This window comes from Trachemys scripta, chromosome 2, assembly GCF_013100865.1.
Source record: "Trachemys scripta elegans isolate TJP31775 chromosome 2, CAS_Tse_1.0, whole genome shotgun sequence".
Classification (NCBI taxonomy): Eukaryota; Metazoa; Chordata; order Testudines; family Emydidae; genus Trachemys; species Trachemys scripta.
In genome coordinates, this window is record NC_048299.1 from 218,728,666 (window position 1) to 218,750,050 (window position 21,385).

At 39.1% G+C, this 21,385-nt stretch overlaps 1 protein-coding gene across 3 annotated transcripts in view; it reads right to left on the bottom strand.

Annotated features, from left to right (window-relative positions):
- Window positions 1–21,385, bottom strand: part of NSMAF (neutral sphingomyelinase activation associated factor) — a 58,624-nt gene that overhangs the window by 16,132 nt on the left and 21,107 nt on the right. For 2 of the 3 annotated variants that reach the window (XR_004644743.1, XM_034762979.1), the window contains exons 7-21: window positions 17,582–17,653; window positions 16,758–16,805; window positions 16,615–16,667; window positions 15,909–16,038; window positions 14,656–14,727; window positions 13,424–13,532; window positions 10,155–10,331; window positions 8,687–8,766; window positions 6,513–6,603; window positions 6,354–6,417; window positions 6,180–6,231; window positions 5,152–5,272; window positions 4,629–4,760; window positions 2,031–2,073; window positions 1,415–1,578 (exon numbers count right to left, since the gene is read on the bottom strand). Coding sequence is in view for 2 of the 3 variants with exons in the window: in XM_034762979.1 (XP_034618870.1) it covers window positions 1,415–1,578; window positions 2,031–2,073; window positions 4,629–4,760; window positions 5,152–5,272; window positions 6,180–6,231; window positions 6,354–6,417; window positions 6,513–6,603; window positions 8,687–8,766; window positions 10,155–10,331; window positions 13,424–13,532; window positions 14,656–14,727; window positions 15,909–16,038; window positions 16,615–16,667; window positions 16,758–16,805; window positions 17,582–17,653 (1,408 nt within the window). In the remaining variant the exon portion in view is untranslated. The remainder of the gene's footprint in view (window positions 1–1,414; window positions 1,579–2,030; window positions 2,074–4,628; window positions 4,761–5,151; window positions 5,273–6,179; window positions 6,232–6,353; window positions 6,418–6,512; window positions 6,604–8,686; window positions 8,767–10,154; window positions 10,332–13,423; window positions 13,533–14,655; window positions 14,728–15,908; window positions 16,039–16,614; window positions 16,668–16,757; window positions 16,806–17,581; window positions 17,654–21,385) is intronic. The other variant, XM_034762980.1, reaches the window with a different exon arrangement.

Sequence of the window (21,385 nt, forward strand, 5' to 3'; positions counted from 1 at the left end):
TATGTATAGTTGGGAATATTTTTTCCAATGTGCATTACATTGAATTTTGTCAGTCATTTTGTGGCCAGTCACAGAGTTTTGTGAGATTCTCCACGTAACTTTGTGCAGTCAGTTTTGGACTTCACTATTGTGATTAATTTTATATCGTCAGCAAATTTTGCCACCTCACTGTTCACCCTCCATTTATGTTGAGCAGCACTGGTCCTGGTACAGATCCTTGGAGGACTCCACTATTTACCTCTCTCCGTTGTTAAAACTGACAATTAATTCCTACCCTTTGTTTCCTATCTTTAAAGCAGTTACTCATCTCTCTTAACCCATGAGTGTTTACTTTGTTTAAGAGCCTTCGGAGTGGGACCTTGTCAAAGACTTTCTGAAAGTCCAAGTATACTGTAATAACTTGCCCACATGCTTGTTGACCCCCTCAAAGAATTCTAATAGATTGCTGAGGTGTTATTTCCCTTTACAAAAGCTACGTTGACTCTTCCCCAACATACCACGTTTATCTACATGTCTGATAATTCTGCTTGATACTAGAGTTTCAACCAGCTGGCCTGGTACTGAAGTTAGGCTTGCCAGCCTGTAATTGCCAGGATCCCCTTTGGAGCCTTTTTTAAAAATCAGCGCTACATTAGCTACCCTACAGTCATCTGGTACAGAGACTGATTTAAGCATATACATGGTCTGATGTTCCAGTCCAATTCTAAGTAGACCACTGTCCACATCACAAGAGCCACCATCTTGACTGGCACCCTTGCTGGCCATTTCAATGGTGGTTAAATTATTAAGTGGACATAGGAACTGAATTACCCTCTCACCCTAGAGGTGATCCTTCCAGGACAGGGTTAAAAGTACATGAGTGGGACACTGTGTGGAGCTTGCACTGCCAGTGCGCATCCTGTACGTATGCTGTGGACAGACTAATTTGATTGCCGCTGCTGTCAATCTGGTACTTCACAGGTCACAGAATTCACTTTTTTTTGGTAAAGTCAACACCACATAAAAAAGAAAAACTGAGTGCTGTAATTTGCATATTAACTGCAGGAGTTATTGACTTGTTGTATACTTATAGGCCTGTATATCGATGATAGAAATAATATCTGATGTTCATTTAAACCCTTGAAACAATTTTAAGAGGCAAACTGAATAATCAGAGCTCAACAAGACAAGGCTTCCATTTTTGGTTGTTTAAAACAAAATAAAAGAGAGAGTTGCCAGGCAAAAGTCTGTTTTCTGTCAGAGCCTTCGGTTCCTGTAGTTATTTCTCCATGATTTACAAGGGAAGCAGCCAACCAAGTTATATAACATATGATCCTCTGAAACAAAAGATACAGCCCTCCCAGAAATAAGTTCAAGTCAGCTATGTTATCAGATAGCAATACAAACAATAACTACGATTCTTTTATACGTTTACCTGGAGATTCAGCTATGGAAACATTGTGACTGGATGTTCGAGACAAACTTTTGAACTTCGGTATTATCCTCCGGGGATGAGGAGTTGTAAACAACTGTTTCGGTGTCTGTCCAAACTCCAAGATTTGTGTCAACAGAGCTACTTTCTCATTGGGGTCCATAATACTTAAGAAAAGCAAAGTGTTCAGTGAAATATTTTAAGACAGAAAGATTGTTTCTGAAAATGTAGGCACATGTGTGCAGTTATTGCTGTAAAATACAGTTACAGTAAAGGCATACACAACTGACCTATTACACAGCTGACCAGATAATTGCATGCAAGCACATAACCATGATTGTGTGTACAACAGCAATAATTGCATGCATGCTACTCTGCAAATATAGCAATTTGTATTAGTGTAACTGAAATCTCAGACTGCACAGACATTTGAGAGCATAATCCTTCAATTCAATCTTTGTTACAATGGTAAGATTGGTGGACACTGTCTTTTGGAATCCAAAACAGAATGGTTCTCTCAATTGTTGGGAGCACTTAGATAGTTAACAGGGAACTTTATGGGATAAAGAGAAATTTATTATGTGCCTCTACCAAACATTGCTTATAAGCATTTAATTACCTGTTCAAATCCACTCCACCTTCATAAGTTAATGGATGAAACACTGAAAGAAGAGGGAAAGAGAGCCATTTGCACAATGTAGATAAACATGGCTTATTTTTTTCAACTCACACACCAACTGTAAACTACATGAATATTTAACTGTGTTACACATCTATGCAATTCCACCCACCTCACAACTCCTGCAAATTATAGTTTGTTTCAAGCCATTTGATGCATAGAAAAGTACGAGCTAGGCCAAAGAGGAAAAAACAGTTTCAGATACCACTTTTCCTGACCCTATGCATTTCCCTAGCACGTTTTCTATTTTTTCAAAGACTCTCAGTAACTGGATACACAACAGTCATCTTATTACATCATTATAAGAGCCCATCATCACAGTGGACTAATCCCCTATCTGTAAGAAAATGAGAATTTTGTAAACTGTGATTAAACCCCCCAAATATTACTTCCTCATTAGATCTCTGCAGTACTAACTTGCTAATAGGTCTAGGATGGATTTTCAGATCTCAATCTCTTGCTCCCCAGGAAGATAAACATTGAATGTAATTCAGAGACATAAAACTTAGCTTAGTACAACTAAGCTACATGTGCCTCACATTCAGCTACATCTAAATTAAAGCTATGTAACAAGACTAACAAGAACTGACTACATGGTTGTTTGGCTTAGAGGTGGTTATAAAGGAAACTCAGGAATGTGTGTGTGGGGGAAGATGCTTAGAACAGATAAAGGTGTTTTATCCACTCTCGTCCCCCCCTTCTGAAATCCACTTGGTTTGGCAAAATGTTATGTGTTTCCTCACTGAGAAGTTAGTTAATGTATTAAAAAAAACAACTAAACTAGATATCAGATTTCTGATGTAGCAGACTTTCAGTAGTTTAATGCAGAGAACTTCATCATGAAAGAACTGCTTTTGATGCTGCAAACAGTTTTCAGTCACTCAGAAAATAATGTATTACTTTTCTTTAATTATTTACAATGTCTTAATATTCCGGGCTAATTATAGCAAAGACAGAGCAATAAGACTCTCAAAATAAAGATCACAAAAAAATTAAAAGAAGGAAACATAAGTGAGTCAAAGAGTTACTGTCACTAGAGTGGCACACAGGGAGAAGCCCAGCGACCTATTTATCCTTTCCCTTCCCTCTCACTTTCTTCTTGGAAAAGAATGTTACCCACATGAACCTGAAGTTTCATGCTGCAATTTCTGGGCAGAAATGAGAAATACACAAGAGACTTGTAGGGGGCCAGGGTGGCTGCCCTCCGAACCTGAGGGTAAAGGGCCTTTCCCTCAGCCTGAGTGGGCGGGGCCAGCCCAAGCTTGCTCCACCCCCCGGAAGGGGAGGGGTGGAACAGGAAGTATAAAGGGCGGGGCCCTTAGCTCAGTGAGGGCAGCACGAGGGAGGGAGGCAGACACAGACCGTGGGCTGCTCCCTTCAGAGCCTGCTGCCACACCAGGGGAGGCCCTGGACCTGTGGAAACCTCACCTGGAGGACGGACTGGGGCTGCCAGGACTGCCCGCTGCCGAGTACCCAGAGGAACTGGAGGAGTCGGAGGGGGAGCGGGAGCTGCCAGCAGCCGAGTACCCAGAGGAGCTGGAGGAGCCTGAGCCTGAGGGGGAGCCGGAGCTGCCAGCAGCGGACTACCCCGACGCACTCACAGGACCAGAGGGACTCGGGCGAGCAATCGGGTAGGAAGTAGCCCAGGGACAGAGCTGTACAGTGGTGAGTCTATGTAGCGGGACGAGCCCGCTGACCCAGTGGTGGGACCCTCGTTCTGCCACTGTCAGGGCCCTGGGCTGGAGCGCAGTGGTGTAGGGTGGGCCTGCGCTCCCCTACCCGGCAGAGCCACGCCGGGACCTTTGCCGGCGCTCCCCTGCCTGAGGGGCGCGCTACTGACCTTTGCCGGCGCTCCCCTGCCTGAGGGGCGTGCTACTGACCTTTGCCGGCGCTCCCCTGCCTGAGGGGCGCGCTACAGACTCTGGCTGGCGGCCGCCCTGCCGCTAATTCCCCGCTGACGGAGGCGTGACCCAGGCCGGCCAGTGACCTCATAGCTCCCCACCGCCCCCTAGCGGGTAGGTGGGCCAACGCCGATCACAAGACTATTTCAGCACCAAATTGCCATTATCATTGACTTGAGTAAACAACAGACAAAAATATTGTCGGTCTCCCTTGACTGTCATTTTAAGTGCAACAAGGGTGACCAGATGTTCCGATTTTATAGGGACAGTCCCGATATTTGGGGTTTTGTCTTATATAGGCCTCTATTACCCCCACCCCCGTCCCGATTTTTCACACTTGCTGTCTGGTAACCCTAAGTGCAACATCTACACACAATACATAATCAAACATTTCTCATTTATATACTGTATTCCGGGAAGACAGACATTACAAGAAAGGGAATACGTTTTAGAAGATGAGTCACTATTTCCAGTGGCAAAGGATTGGCAATTTTCTCAAGTACTGAAGGATCAAACACAGGCTTGATGCATGTTCAAAAGAATGCAGGGCAGCATGGAAACCTTGCTAGTCACATTTTCCATCCGAGTTTAGTTAGAATGTCAAAAAAGTGATTCTTTAGAGAATTTTACAATTTACCATTGTGGGCTGCAATGGCTTCACTTCCCTTCTGCTTGTAGCCAAATATTAAGTCAATCCATTCATGGAGATGTTCTGACACGTACTGGCTTTCTAAGGCATTTTGGCTTTTCTGAAGAAAGTCATCAGGATCTAACAAGAGAAAGTTTAATCAGTGCAGAAATCTACTACTGTTAAATGTGGATGAACTCTCCTCTCTCTCACCCCTCACAGATATTCCACGGAGAAACCTTCCAGATTTATTAAAATAACACTACTTCAGCTATTTAGTAACATTTTGAAAAAAGTATTTGATTTATACATTCATATAAGAATATGATCTTCATTCATTAATAGCCACTTTAGATTATTCCTCCCCAATACCTGTACTTATTTTTATTTAAGTTTTTGTAACACAAAATAGAACAGAAGAGAAAAATAAAATTTGGAGATGGGAGACACAAAGGATTCCAAGAGTCTGAAAGCAATAAAGGTAAACTGCGTGCAGTATTGAGTTTAGGAAACGCATTCAGAATGTCATTACCTGATGCCCAAGGAGGAAGTTCTACATGTTCAACCATCTTTCCTCCCTGTCTTTTCCCCAGGTCCAGTTTCAGACTATTTAATAGAAAACTGGAATCATTTTCATAGAATTCTGGAATCAGCTAGTGCAAGGATGGAAGAGGGAGGGAAGAAAAAAATTTCAGGATTTCCTTTATTTTTTATCATTTTAAATGAAATGCATCGATACATATACTGAAACAACACTGCTAAAAACACATGGCATATTATAACATTACAGTATTACAAACTTGTCAACATTCTGGAAAGTCCCCAAAGCATTTTAAAGGTAGATAAAAAGCTAAGTCTTGTATAGATTCAATTTTAAAGTTCTGAAAATAGTAAATAGAACTCTGACAAACATATCAGGCCAAGGTTCTAAAGCATTTCAGGTAAGCCAGTTGTCTAAGATCAGATATAATTAACCACTCCTAATTCTGCAGTGGAAAACTGGACTGCAATGTTAAGAAAAGCCTCCTTTCCCAATTCAAGCTTCTCTGATGTCAGTGAAGCATAATTTACCAGCTCCAAACATCTACGTGACAGATCTCCTTTAGTTTTTTAAAAGACATTAAGAACAATGAGAAAGCTTTTAAGATGTCTCAAACACAATATTTCTGTGATGCTTAAAAACAGATGAACTATAATTCTAAACCCCCAAAATGGGCTGCACTATAAAAGCCAAGTCCCAATTATATTTAGCAAGGAAAGGAACTTGGTAGAATAATCTCATGATCTTTGCTTAAAATCTCCAACTAAAGATCAGATCAAAACAGAACTGTTTTTTTTTTTTTTTTTTTTATAAAAAGGAAAAGCAGCCCACCAAAAGCCATGTGACCATTCAGAGAAGGAATTTAAACCTATCTCCAGTGCCAAGCTCAAACCAAGCGTGGCAAGGCAGTCTTCACCTCCATAAGGAAGCAACCAATAGAAATTTAAAATTTTTAAAATGGAAAAAAGGAGGACAGAACAGTCAGGTAATGTGACCTCAAGTAGCTTCTGGCTACTTACCTCTTTGAAGTCTGTTGCACCATCCAGACAGTTTTTCCAGGTTTCTGCAATACTAGACATAATACAAGTCAAAGGTCTATTGGTCAGGAAAGTTTAAGCCCCACATAAGCATGCAATTTAAAGGAAACCATATTATAATGAAAAATAAATCTGTTTAATTCAAATTAAACCAACCTGTTGAATGTTCTGTCAGCATGATCAAACTTTCCATTTTGTAAACAAAGCATGTACTCTGGTGCTGGGGAGATAAGAATGGAAGTCAGATCTGTCCAAATTCTGCTTATTTTCAAACCCACCAGGTATTCAAAAGACTTGCAATGAAAGCAATCTTACCAACTCTAACAAGATAGAACAGAACATAACCTGGAGACGAGTAGTGGCTGCCATACATAAACTTAGGCTCTGGCATTTCCCGATAACGTGTCTGCAACATATTGAAAAAAAGACAAACTGTTTAAAATTAGAGTAGTATTTTTTTCCCCTGTATTAAACACACATGTGTTTATCAAAAAACTTAAGCTAGGATTAAACACTTCTTCTCATTCAGATAAAAACACAATACAAAGCTTTTAAATTGTATAGTTACAGATACTTAATCTCAGTAAAGAATTCCTGTATTCCATTATACACACACACTATCTGAAATGCATTCCTCGTAAGCTGAAAAGAGCAGAACAGGCTAAAAGTGGAAAAAACAAGGTATATTGGCAGTTTGCATTTTTGTAAGTTTACAGCATGTCTGTAAATTCAGTGTTATAGCTCTTCTTCACATCTTAGGATAAGTTAAAGGTTACACTTCTTTAAATCATCCATAACAATCATAGACCAAGAATCTATGTAAGTTTCCAAACATGTATCACTACAGTAATTTTTAAGTGTTTTATTTGGACATGCTGCCTTTCCATATGCAACTCCAACTCAATAGTATCTATTAGCAGAGACTAATATATTCAAGCTACCTCTTGAAATTAGAATGTATTCCAATACAAATAAAGCAATCAACTGATTCAGAGCATAAAATCAAAGAAAAGCAGGGGTGGAAATCAGAATTTGCATTAAGAATCTTTATTTCTTTAAAATCCTTCTCTCTTTTTCACCAGTAAAGATGCTACTGATCTGGCAAGAATTTCGTGTCCCAGTGCTTCTTAAAGAGATAAGCAATTCAGCAGCATGGGGATAATTATTAAAGGATATTTATATTCTTCATATGATTGTTCCTTTATGATAACTTAATGCTGCCAATTTGCCAATAAGACAGGTCCTATAAAGAATATACTAGGATTCTCTAAAGTGTTTTTGCAGCTTTATGTCTAAGTTACATGAAGATAATCATGAAGTCTAATGCCAGTGAAGAGATGGGGATCTTTCAAACACTGCATTTATATGCTAGATTGCTCATGAAAAAAAAATTCCTGCCTGATGTGGAATGGGAAGGAATTTCTTACGTGGTATTGTCCATAACTGCATATGAAGTATGGTGGTAGTACTCCATTTCAAGTATTAATCAGTCACTTTTTACCCTGGTCTTTTGCCATATGTGTGGATTTAAAATTTTTATTTATTTATTTATTTAAGTATTCCCCCCACTTTCCCCTCCCCATTAAACCCCTTTTCTCAGAGACTTAGGCCATGTCTATACTAGGAAGCTTACGGTGGCACAGCTGTATTAATACAGCTGTGCAACTATAAGATCGCTCATGTAGCCACTCTATGCTGACAGGAGAGAGCTCTCCCTTTGACATAATAAAACTACCTAAACGAGCGGCAGTAGCAATGTCGGCAGGAGACACAGCGCTGTGCACCAAGCGCTTATGCCAGCAAAACGTATGTCGCTCGAGGGGGTGCTTTTTCACCTCCCCGAACAACATATGTTTTGCCGACATAAATATAGACATGGCTTTAGAAGCATGTGCCTACGTTCTACCTTAATTTGTAACTATATTGTTTGTTAAAAGAGATTCTTATGTTCTTCTTAAAAATAATTTCACTGAACCACACACACTTATTTTACATTATGCTTTGTAATCTATTCATCTATCATAGGGTTTTATATAGCTAATCGTCGTAGTATCCATGGAAAAGCAATCACAACAGTTAACTCTCTAGTGGACTTCATTTTAAAGAGGCAGAAAAATCTCATCATAAATATGAGGTTAACAAGTTTGTTTTCCATATTTTACATGCAGTGCTTCTTAGATATTTAAGTTTGCGCTATTACTTATGGATATATTGAATTCCACACCACACTAACTTAATACAGGTAGAGTTTGCTTCTGATGTTTGTAGCCTAAGTTTCAATAACAGTTTTAAGAATTGCAGAACATAGGAAATACAGTGAAAAATCCTAGAAATATCTGAATACAAGTCATACAAGCATGTTTATTTTATTTTTGTATTGTGCGAATTTCATCCTCTCAAGAGATGCTAGATTGAAAACGGAGTCCTCTTAGTAATAAGATTTGTATGTCACAAATTATAAAACAAAAAAAACCCTGAACTCCACATACCAGTAGTCTTTCCAGCCTTTCTTTATTCAAAGCACCAACTGGTTTACTAAGGTCCCGGAATGTTTCAGGCTTTGTCAAATCTAAAAGAGAAAAGAAATTAATCTGTATGGATTGCTACCACTGATAGGAATCACTTATAAACTAATATTTTAAAAACAACATTTTCCTCCTCTTCCTACAGGCACAAGAAGCTCTCGCACTAAGGCCTGGCCTACACTATAGAGTTAGGTCAACATAAGGCAGCTTACACTAAAACGTAGCTCCCACCGATGTAACTCACTGACTTAACTCCACCTTCATGAGAGGCGTAGCGCTTAGTTTGATGTAGTTAGGGCGACAGTGCCAGTGCATTGCTTACATCAGTTGTTGACGCCTTTCAGAAGTAGTACCACAATGTCCCACACTGACAGTTAAATCGGTGCACGTGCTCCTGATGAGGACATGCACCACCAACACAAGGTGTGTAGTGTGGCTATGCAAAACTATTCAATTACTGCAGTGGCTGCATGTAGACATAACTTAGGTTGACTTAATTTTGTGCTGTAGACTTGCCCTAAGTGACTATACCCCTTCCCAACATTAGTTTTTCAGCTTATCTAAAAGTTGCACACAAAGGCTAGCTCTGGAGTAGGATTTTGCTAACATATGTTCCACAGCACTACGATTGGGCAAACATCTCCCATCTGTTAATATGGACCCCAGTGGCCTTGAGGCACAGATAAATGACATATCTTCCCCATACCATCCCTTAAAGTAACTTGACACCTTCATTGTGTCACAACAACATTGTTTGAATAGGAGGTGTCTGAGTGGGAGCTGAGAAGCACAAGCGAAGTCACACTGGGCCCATTAACGGCAAAGGCATTCACAACTTTGAAGAGGGCAAGCTACCAGCAACACAAAACGTTATAATTAAAACCTTACTCAGGAAGCCAGTTTAGGCACTAACCTTGACAGTTAGCACCCTGCCTTGAACCTCCCTTTTTTAGGAAGCTTTTCTCAGAAAATGGTGTTGGCCCCAGTCTAGTAACACCTGGTCCATACATTTCTTCTGTACCTTATCAGTCTGTTTCATGCCAGACTATCATATGATTGCTCCATATAGATTATAAGAAAATGCAAAATGCTGTTGAGATTATTGGCCACCAGATATTGTTGACTCATTCATAAAAAATATTGTGGAAGACGACAACGTGGCCCTTTTAGCAAGCACCTCAAAAATTTTTTACAATCATTAGTTAAGCTTCACACCTCATCAAGTATTAGCCCCATTTTACAGATGGGGAAATCAGACACGGTCACTTGCTTGACACAATAGAGCTGGGATTAGCATACTGATTAACATCCTGTTCCTTACCCTCCAACCTCAGATTGATGTGGCATGATTTTTATGCAGTATAAAAGCAGCAGTTTCAGATTTGTACATCATGTGCAGACTATGTTTTTTCCTCCTATATATGTTGTTTACCTAATTCTGAACTAGAATAATCTGCTATGATCCAAGGAAATACAGGATACTGGGAGAGATCATTGCAGCTCCGATCAGCCAGATTGTTGAGATGAAGAAGGTACTGGTAGTTTGAAATATGACCTCGCTGCCATTGCAACATGTAACTCTCAGCCGTCTGCTCTGTAATATGATTTTCTTAAAAAATAAAAATAAAAAAAAAAATATTAAACTTCTTCCTCTATTCTAAAAGATACTTAACGTTAAAGCACCTTGAATTAGTTCACTGCATTATACACTGCAAATGTGTATAATGTTTAAACAATCTAATTAAAACATACCTATCCATAGCTTTAAAATGCATAAAAATCATTTAGGAATCCAATTGACTGGACAGGGGAAAAAGACTAAACATTTGTGAAAGTAAAGAGAAACATGACGTCTACAGTATTTGAAGAATTTTCTTCTTAGCAGTGAGAAGACCCTTAAGATTCTGGATCATGGTTTACTAAGGGATGAGACTACATGAAAGGAATTTGTTTTGCTATGGAGTAACTAATGGTGCCTGCTTAACATCAGTTAGTGAAATGTGGTCCCACCCTTCTGTGAATGAGGTCCTGTTTAACAAACAGATTGGATGAAGGTGCAATACCAACACCACACAGAAAAAAGGAAATTATTACAGGAGGATCTCTTTGCCTGCGGAATACGGAGTGGAGTGTCTGTCAGAAATCCTCCCCTCCATTAGCTCCAAAACCAAATAATACGATTCTAATGGAAGTATGGATATGCAAGCCATACTCTTAAAGGAAAAGATGGCCTGAGCTGACAGACCATTTCCAGAATATGGTACTGTTGCCACGTTGGCTGCTTCTTTGATTATATTTGAGCATATCTAAGTAGATTCTGCTATCTCTCACCCCTGTGACATACACTGGGTTTATCACAGACTAAGGGCGTTGGGATTTGTATGCCAGCCTCTTATTAAATTATTCGCAGACATTAATTATGTTATTCATTAACACAATTCGTTAACACCTTCATTGAGTCCATAAGCTGAAGAGATAGTAGGATGCACTGTTGAGAGCTATTTCACAAATACATGTTGTCACAAAGTGAACTCCCTCTAACAATATTGGCCCAGTCTGGTAACGAACACCCTGTACTTTTAATCCTACTGATGAATGACTGGCATTCATCTCTTATTTAAAAAAAAACAAAGAAGCCAACAATCAAGGTGGAAGATACAATCTTCTGCAACTAGAAAGCACAGTTACAAAGGCTGATACAGGCAACTTGGGGGTGGTGGCGTAGCAGACGACAGGTCCTTTAACACTATCAAAGATTAGATGCAAGTCCATGGGTGGCTTCTAGAAACCAACCCCCCTGCCAACCTCCACCAAAAATAAAAAAATCTTTAGCTAGTTACAGTGCAAGCATGATAACCTGTAGCGAGAGGAAGAGGGGGACGTATATATGCTCCTACAGCATAGATATGTAGAAACCGGATATTCTTCATACCTTCTCATTCTCCTTCCCCTGCAGCTACCCAGTAACTTTTATAGAACATGAGTTGGCAACCTTCGGCAAGCAGCCCATCAGGGTAATCTGCCGGCAGGCCACAAGATATTTTGTTTATGTTGACCGGCCACAGGCACGGCCCCCGGCATCTCCCAGTGGCCGCGGTTCGCCGTTCCTGGACAATGGGAACTGCGGGGAGCAGCATGGGTGGCCACCGCTTTCCGCAGCTCCCATTGGCTGGGAACAGCAAACCATGGCCACTGGGAGCTGTGGGGGGGGGCCGTGCTTGCAGACGATCAATGTAAACAAAATGTCTCGTGGCCCGCTGGCGGATTACCCTGATGGGCCGCATGTCAAAGGTTGCCGACCCCTATTATAGGGGGTACAGGTGGCCTCTAAATAGACTGCCATATGCCCAAAAGTCTATGGAGGAATGGAGCTTTCCACCTATTAAAAAGATGCATAATTGTTGTGACGGTACCTCCCATAAGGCTTTTTCCATATTTATGGAAATATGCTTAGAATGTGTTTTAATGCTACATACAGCATGTAACATATCTCCGTAAAGGTTATGATCTCCTGAATGTATTAATCCTATTTGTATGCATGTAACATTTTTGTATTCAAAGTTATTAATGTTATGAATGTTGGCGGTGTACTGGCTTGATTTCTAAATAACCTTAGTAGAGCATTTGGTCAGTTCCTGGAGAAAGGAATGTAGAAATTAAGTACCTAATCAAGAAACACTAAAGGACAATGGATCTTGGAATGTTCCAATCCACATAAGAAGTCTACTTCAGGACGTTCAAGGTAGCATGTAAACAATGGATGCTACCTGTAAAAACTGTGAGTCATGCATGGACAAGTGACTTGCCCAGGTGACTCCTAAACTCCATCTTGGAGCTGGACTTTGCATAGGAGTGAGGAGGGGGTCTCCACCCACAAGAGAAAGTCTATTTAAGCCTGTGGGAGACCCCTCCATTTTGTCTTCAGCTGGCTAAAGAGAGAGCCTCTTCACCCCGCAGGATACTTAAAAGAAACTGGAACAAAGGATAGTGTACAAGGGGTGTGAGTGATTGCTGGACCCAGGCTAAAAGGAGATTAGTCTGTAAAAGGGACCATTCTGGAACTGATGAGGATCTTATCTGTATTCAGTTTGATTAGACATAGATTTGCGCATTTTATTTTATTTTGCTTGGTGACTTACTTTGTTCTGTCTAGTACTACTCTGAACCACTTAAATCCTACTTTCTGCATTTAATAAAATCACTTTTTACTTATTAATTAACTCTGAGTATGTATTAATACCTGGGGAGGCAAACAGCTGTGCATCTCTCTATATCAGTGTTAGAGAGTTTATGAGTTTACCCTGCATAAGCTTTATACAGGGTAAAATAGATTTATTTGGGTTTAGACCCAATTGGGAGTTGGGCATCTGAGTGTTAGAGACAAGCACACTTCTCTAAGATGTTTTCAGTTAAGTCTGCAGCTTTTGGGCACTTGGTTCAGACCCTGGGTCTGTGTTGGAGCAGATGGGAGTATCTGGCTCAGCAAGACGGGATGCTGGGGTCCCGGGTCCTGAGCTGGCAGAGGGAAGGCAAGGGCAGAATTAGTCTTGGCACATCAGGTGGCAGCTCCCAAGGGGCGGTTCTGTGATCCAACCCGTCACAATTGTGACCTACCTCTTCCCACACATCAAGACAACAGAACCCAGCATATTCCCCACAAGGGAACGAAATAGGACATTTAATAAATAAATGGTTTCAAACCTAGATATGTTGCAATATAGAAATAGAGCTCATCTCGATCTTGAGAGTTGTAGAATTTTAAGTAGATGTCAGAACACAGGTCATTTTCTGTGCAAAATACTTCTAGACCCTTTGAAATTAAAGGAGAAAAATTAAGTCTACAAATTCAGCGACAAGCCCTACTGCCCATGTTACTAACAGCCAAATTCAGTTAGCGACATCCAAAACTTAAGACTGTTCCCATACAAGAAATTCGTCAGCAGTTTTGCTTAACTATTGGCTAATACGCTGCCTGTTGTAAAGATGCCTCCCCTCCTCAACCATATACACATACACTTTCTTGTAATCAGAGAAAGGAAATTTATGGCTGTACACAACTGATCCAAATGAGACAATCTAACAATTTCATATACAATACACAGTACACATTTTAACTTTATAAAATATATAGTAATTGACTGAAACAAGGCCAAAGTGAGCCCCTTTGGGTCCCTCCCCTCAAATGGTGTTACACCTAGAGTTTACATTTACATTATGTTAAAAACAAACAAAAACACTGAAAGTGTACAACCAAGATCTCAGTGCAGAATTGTTGTGCTGCCCCTGTGCCACTCTCTCACATCAGTCATGTAACCTAACACAATTTCCTTCTTGTACTTCAAGATTATATATCTATATCTATCTATCTATATATCTATCTTTAGAACTCACATTTACCAATCTGGCCATTTTGCAGAAGAATATGTAATTTTAAAAAAATCATTAGGGATGTCAATATACCCCAAATCTGGGCACTGTAAAGTCACGGAAGTCAATGTATAAACCAAATTACTTTATGGCAAACAAAAGAAAGTAGGCCTATTATTTCACTGTGAAAGAACTGTAATACAGGTCAGTAGAACCGGAGAGTGTACTTAAGTTTCCCTCTCATTCACACATCGGAATAATCAGCAAATTAAGTAAAATCCTTTAAATAGCTTTTTTAGCATAAGATCTGGACTAATACCAAACTGAAATATTAATTTTTAAAAGTAGCTATGGAAGAGGCCCTCACCCCTCATACTGTTCACTGTTCCTTTCAGTTTCTAACTTCTACCTTGCTAACAAAACGTAAATGGTGGGTGAAAACTGCAGTCCTATTCTTAATCTCAGAAAGCAAGAGGAGTTACTTTTTCCTCCCACTGGATAAATTCAGAGAAAGCGTGAAAGGTATTAGCAATATATGTAGCTAAAAATAACCAACCCCAGCTCACCAATGGCATTAGACCATGTCTTCTTTTGTAGATGCGACGGACATTGTGCATCATTATGTGAACCACAGGTTTCTGTAAAATAAAAATCAAAACGTATCCCAAAAGCATTAATACTTCACAGATTCTTATATATGATATCAGTAACATTCAAGGAAATTAAACAAGGGTTTTTTTTGTTTGTAGGCATGTAATGCCCTGGAGGCAAGATTTATCCACCACATTAGAGAAGAAACTACCCCTGTTCTCCTACAGAAATAGTTATTTTGTAGGAGAAATAATTATTTTGCTATTGGCAGCTTCCCAGATTGAGAGACAACTTTAGTGGCAACTCCACTGTTATAGGTCATTCTAAAATTTTCTCAAACAACCCTAGTCACACAACAGTAGAAGGCAAAAATGAGGAAGTTGTCGAATATGGAAAGGGTCCTTGAAGAGTAAGCATGCTGGGAAAAATATTTGCTAGCTATGGATACCACCTTATGGACAAACATAAAATAGCATTTCTTTCACCTAACAGAACACAAGGTGGCAGCGGATCTGACTTTAGGACATTACAAACGCATAGTGAGTGGTAATCTATAGTATTTTTAAACAATTGTTTTAGAATAATTTTAACCCTTTGACAGCACAAACAGCCCCATGAATGAAGCAGCAATGATCAACCAGTTTAATCTACAACACCCTCCACCTTCCCCCCGTGGAAAAAAAAGTTTAGTAGGTCAGGAACTGGAGAGCCCCCTATATGTAGTTAACCTTGTTCAGTTTTAACTAGACACAGAATGTACTCAAATTTCCAGTATGCAGGGTCAGTACTTCAGAATAAGGTCCTATACATTGTAAATTACATGGAATATTCAGACAAGGAAAGTCTACCATGCAATTGAATAACTGCTATTAGGCCAGTAATCCAATGAAAATAATCTCTCTCTGACAAATCAAAAAGTAAGAACTATGTTTTCATTTAAATTAAATAGTCAAGATCAAGAAACAGTCCCAGTAATTTAAGTGATATGTATAATATTACATATGAACAGTCAACACAGGAAAACTGTGGAAAATTAAATGGTTATTACTTTAATCAGCACAACAAATTACATCTACATAGGTGCTTATTGCTTGTGTTCCAAGAGGAGGCATTTTCTTATAAGGAGTCATCTAGAAAAAAGAAGTTATATATGGTACACAGATGTGCAGGGTGGGGGGGGGAAAAAAAAAAAAAAAAAAAAATCACACTTGAAATTTTGTTTACTTACAGGATATCCATTAAGAGGCTGGAAATACAGGTTTGCATCAGTGATGCATACATGCCCCGGATTAGTCACCAGTGGTGTCACCATTTCTGCTTCACATTCCATATGCAAGGTTTCAGAAACATTTTGAAATCTGAGAAAAGTTTAAAAAAAACAAAAACAAAAAACACAGAAGTCAATATCTCTCTCACTGGATCCTGTTTAACTGAAATGGTCACACACTGCTCTAGAAATGTTTCTACGTGCATCTTATTGCATGCCTAAAACAGGTTATCTGAAAAATGTACCAGAGTCCTCTCCCTATCTTCCCTGCTACTCCAAAGTAGAAGTTGTTACACAGTCCCCATCACATTCTGCAGCAGCCATCATTTTAAAGCATTGACAGCTTCACACGCACTGCCGCATTTTTCACAGTCCATTCAGAAATGCCATATTTCCACCAGAAACTCATGGATAAGGACTCAGAACAGTATGAAGATGTTTAAAAGGTAACAAATTTAACTTTATAGCAGAGAATTTTCCATCCTCTATGCTAAATGTAAGGTGCTACAATACTGAGTCATAATGCAAAGAGAAGTAAGATCCTCTAAATTAAAATGCACATGCTGTGGTAAACAAGGTTTTCCTAAACACTTTAAACAAGCTAATTAGCTTTTGTTAATCTCTAAACAAGCTTGAATTTTGTAGTAAAAAATAATTAGAAACATACCTGTTTTTATCAAATGATGTTCTAGCCAAACGTGACTGCAATATAGCAGTTATCTAAGAAAAAAAGATTAAAATGTTTTATATTCCTAATTGCAGTCAGATCATCATCAACAACATGCCCTTAAAATAGGTCATTGGATTTACCATGGCAGCCTGATCTCCCAGCTTGTCCAGGTGAGAGGCCCGGTTGAGCTAATAAAAAAAGGAGTTAAAATTAAATACCATATAGATTCACACTACAGTCAATAGAAGTTGAGGGCACTCAGCAGACTTGCACACTGACTGTTAACAGAGAAATGACGTGCAATAATTGTAAAAGAAATTATTACTCAGATCTACTGTTCAAATTTGAAGTCATTTTAATATCTGGTCTATACAGACAAGCACCATCAAGAAATAAAAGTTTTCTAAGAGAGACGTATAAGGCAGATTTCAAAATGAGCACTATGTTTGATTAGTGTACGTTATCACAGGTGCGCCAAGTAAATTGGTAGTATTCTTAGGCAAGTGTCCTTTCATTTGCCTTCAGAAGGTGAAGCTATTCAGGTATCTAAAAGGGTGTCATAATGAGGAGGGAGAACACTTGTTCATCTTAGCCTCTAAGGATAGAACAAGAAGCAATGGGCTTAAACTGCAGCAAGGGAGGTTTATGGTTGGACATTAGAAAAAAGTTCCTAACTGTCAGGGTGGTTAAACACTGGAATAAATTGCCTAGGGAGGTTGTGGAATCTCCATCTCTGGAGATATTTAAGAGTAGGTTAGATAAATGTCTATCAGAGATGGTCTAGACAGTATTTGGTCCTGCCATGAGGGCAGGGGACTGGACTCGATGACCTCTCAAGGTCCCTTCCAGTCCTAGAGTCTATGAATCTATAAAACTATTTGCTTAGAGAGATTCTACCTGTATCACATATTCCAAAATTAGATGATGTGGTGGTGAAGTTTGCAAAGCTGTCAAACACCTGTACCTGAAGTAGAGTTTGTAGAACGTCATCCACCTTCCCAGCAACATCCAATTGAAAGAGGTATTCAGTTTCACCCTACCAAAAGACAAAAAGTACGTTTGATACGGATGAGAGACTATAATTAAGCACAGTACCAAAAAACCACACATTCTCTAGCCAAAATGGATTTTAAAAGAAGGTGGCATTCTTGAACTATTTTGGATTTCATACCCATGACAAATATACAATAAATTACAAAATGCAGCTTCATTGGAGTAAATTTGCTTTTTAAGTGGTATTTGGCAAGCTATTCAGTATTTAATAAACATTTTGAGACAAGTTTTCAGATTATTCTAGTGTTAGAAGTAGGGCTGTCAAACGATTAAAAAGTTAATTGTGATTATAAAAATTAATCGTGATTAATCACACAATTAATTGCACTGTTAAACAATAATAGAATACAATTTATTTAAATATTTTTGGATGTTTTCTACATTTTCAAATATATTGATTTGAATTACAACACAGAATACAAAATGTACAGTGCTCACTTTATATTTTTGAATACAAATACGTGCATCGTAAAACACAAAAGAAATAGTATTCAATTCACCTCATACAAGTACTGTAGTGCAATCTCTTTATCAGGAAAGTTGAACTTACAAATGTAAAATTATGTAAAAAAAACTGCATTCAAAAATGAAACAATGCAAAACTTTAGAGCCTACAAGTCCACTCAGTCCTACTTCTTGTGCAGCCAATCGCTCAGAAAAACAAGTTTTTTTTACATTTGCAGGAGACAATGCTGCCCGCTTCTTGTTTACAATGTCACCTGAAAGTGAGAACAGTTGTTTGCATGACACCATTGTAGCCGGCATCTCAAGATATTTACATGGTAGATGCACCAAAGATTCACATGTCCCTTTATACTTCAACCACCATTCCAGAGGACATGCGTCCATGCTGATGATGGATTCTGCTCGATAACAATCCAAAGCAATGTGGACCAACACATGTTCATTTTCATCATCTGAGTCAGATGCGACCAGCAGAAGGTTGATTTTCTTTTTTGGTGGTTTGGGTTCTGTAGTTTCCGCATCGGACTGTTGCTCTTTTAAGACTTCTGAAAGCATGCACTACACCTTGTGCCTCTCAGATTCTTAAACCCTGGGTCAAGTGCTGTAGCTACCTTTAGAAATCTCATATTGGTACCTACTTTGTGTTTTGTGAAATCTGTAGTGAAAGTGTTCTTAAGATGAACAACACGTGCTGGGTCATCAACTGAGACTGCTATAACATGAAACATATGGCAGAATGTGGGTAAAACAGAGCAGGAGACATACAGTTCTCCCCCAAGGAGTTCAGTCACAAATTTAATTAACGCATTGTTTTTTTAAATAAGTGTTATCACCATGGAAGCATGTCCTCTGGAATGGTGGCCAAAGCATGAAGGGGTATACGAATGTTTAGCATATCTGGCACGTGCTGGCAGCATTATCTCCCGTAAATATAAACAAACTTGTTTGTGTGAGCAACTGGCTGAACAAGAAGTAGGACTGAGTGGACTTGTAGGCTCTAAAGTTTTACATGGTTTTCTTTTTGAGTGCAGTTATGTAACAAAAAAAATTCTACATTTGTTTAAGTTGCACTTTCACGATAAAGAAATTGCACTACAGTATTTGTATGAGGTGAATTGAAAAATACTATTTCTTTTGTTTATCATTTTTGCAGTGTAAATATTTAATAAAAATATAAAGTGAGCACTGTACACTTTGTATTCTGTGTTGTAATTGAAATCAATATATTTGAAAATGTAGAAAAACATCAAAAATATTTAATGAAATTTCAATTGGTATTCTATTGTTTAACAGTGCAATTAAAACTGTGATTAATCGTGATTAATTTTTAAGTTAATCACAATTAATCGACAGCCCTAGTTAGAAGCAAAAGCTTTTAAATGCTTGCACACCCAAAACAGAGGGTCAACATATTTATTTGTAACTTTAGAACCAGTACATGCTTATCTAGCGACTGAAGTTTTTATTGTAGGATATGTTTAGTGCTACTGTATACCTTTTGTCTAAAAGTTTCTAATCTACAACATCTTAGCAGATCAGGCTATGCAGGTTAATTGCAGTACAGGTCTCTGAATGAGGAAGGAGAATATGTACAATGGAAAAATACTGAACATTAAAAACAAGGTTCAATTTTATCTATCTACATTTTAGGTCTGGACTCTATTGTATCACTGCAAGGAGATCACAGAATCTTCTGACAACCCTGACATATGGTATAAAAGTATATCAGATAAACTCCTGTGATTTTTTAAATATATAACCTAATGAGGCAAGATGAATACTAAGAGGAATTTGGTGACACTGGGATATAGGTAGATGCAATGAAAGATTTATTTTGCAGAAGAGTCGCTTTTCAGTGTCATGGGTTATTTAGAGCCAACACAGGCAAAAGGGATCTTAGAAAAAGTCCATCTCCCCAGTCACATGGAAAGATAACAAAAACTACTCAGGATATTCTGATTTGCTGGAGAGTGACTACATAGGTGCTAAATGGAGAGGATCAGTGGAGTTTCAAAACACATATACCTAAACTTAGCACCAGAGCAAAGTACTCAGATGAGCATCTGGAATTAGTAATCATTCAGGGGGAAGATCGGTTTGGCAACAGCAGAACAAGTGAGCCCTTGAAGCTATGGAAGAAACACTAGGTTTCTTGTTTTAACATGCAACAATACAGCTGCATCCCTTTATGGTGTTAGTTATGATTCCCTACCACTCACATAAATAAGGATTAGTTAGGAACAGAAATGACAAGAAAAAAAAAATCCGCTTCAGTACCTAAAGATAATTGACACGAACTGGACCAAAAAAGTTCCTCCCAACTAGTTAGCCTCCAGTAAGTTTGAATACTGAAGCAAGGACTCAATCTTTTCTCGTCAAGCTCAATCCAGCTGGGTTTGTTATTGTCCAGGACTATAACAGGGCATAGCAGGGCCCCCTTTACTCCTGCCTCTGCTCTTTTCCAAAACCACTGAGACCTTCTGGCTCAGCAATCACCGGTGCAGTTTATTTACAGTGTGTAATCCCACCGCCTTCTCACCAGCTAAAGTTTGGAGGTTTCAGCTTTAAGGGCTTCTCAATCTCTGCAACCAGGGGGGGGAACTACCCCTCTCCTGCCACTCTCTGGCTTCCCCCTTTCTGTCTGCCCCATCTTGGCTTCCTTCCTCTGCAGACCCAGGCTAACTGGGCTGGCAGATGTTTCCCCTTTGTCAATCAGGCACAGGTTTCTCTAGGGAGCTCCAATCTACCTCCCTTAATCGGCATGACAGAGAGCTGGCTCAGCAGTCCCAGCCCAGCACCCTGTCACAGGGACCTTTTCCTGTCAATAAGGTTTTATTGTCTGTACTGCCAACATACTGCTGGTGAATAAGGGGAAAAGCAGTGCAACAAGGTTTTTACTGTTTCCCCCTAACTTTCAAGAGTTCTTATGCTTTATGAATAGAGATCTAGTTAATAAACAGTACACAGAAAACCCAAAAAAGTTGTGAAGGGAGCAAGAGAGCATTCCCAAGACACGTTGCTGTTCATTATAGAAATAGGAGTTTGTGGGCTGTGTTATCCTTGAAATCTTGCTCTTATTTAAAGGAAGATAGAATATCTTGAGCAATTTAAACAATTCTTGTGCCTGTTCACTCTTTTCCAGTAACTTCTGGGTAAGAACCAAGTTTGTTGGTATTTGAGCGCTTATGTTCTTTCACAGCAAATTTATAAAAACTGGTTTCTTTGCACTGCATTTTCTTTCTTCATTTGC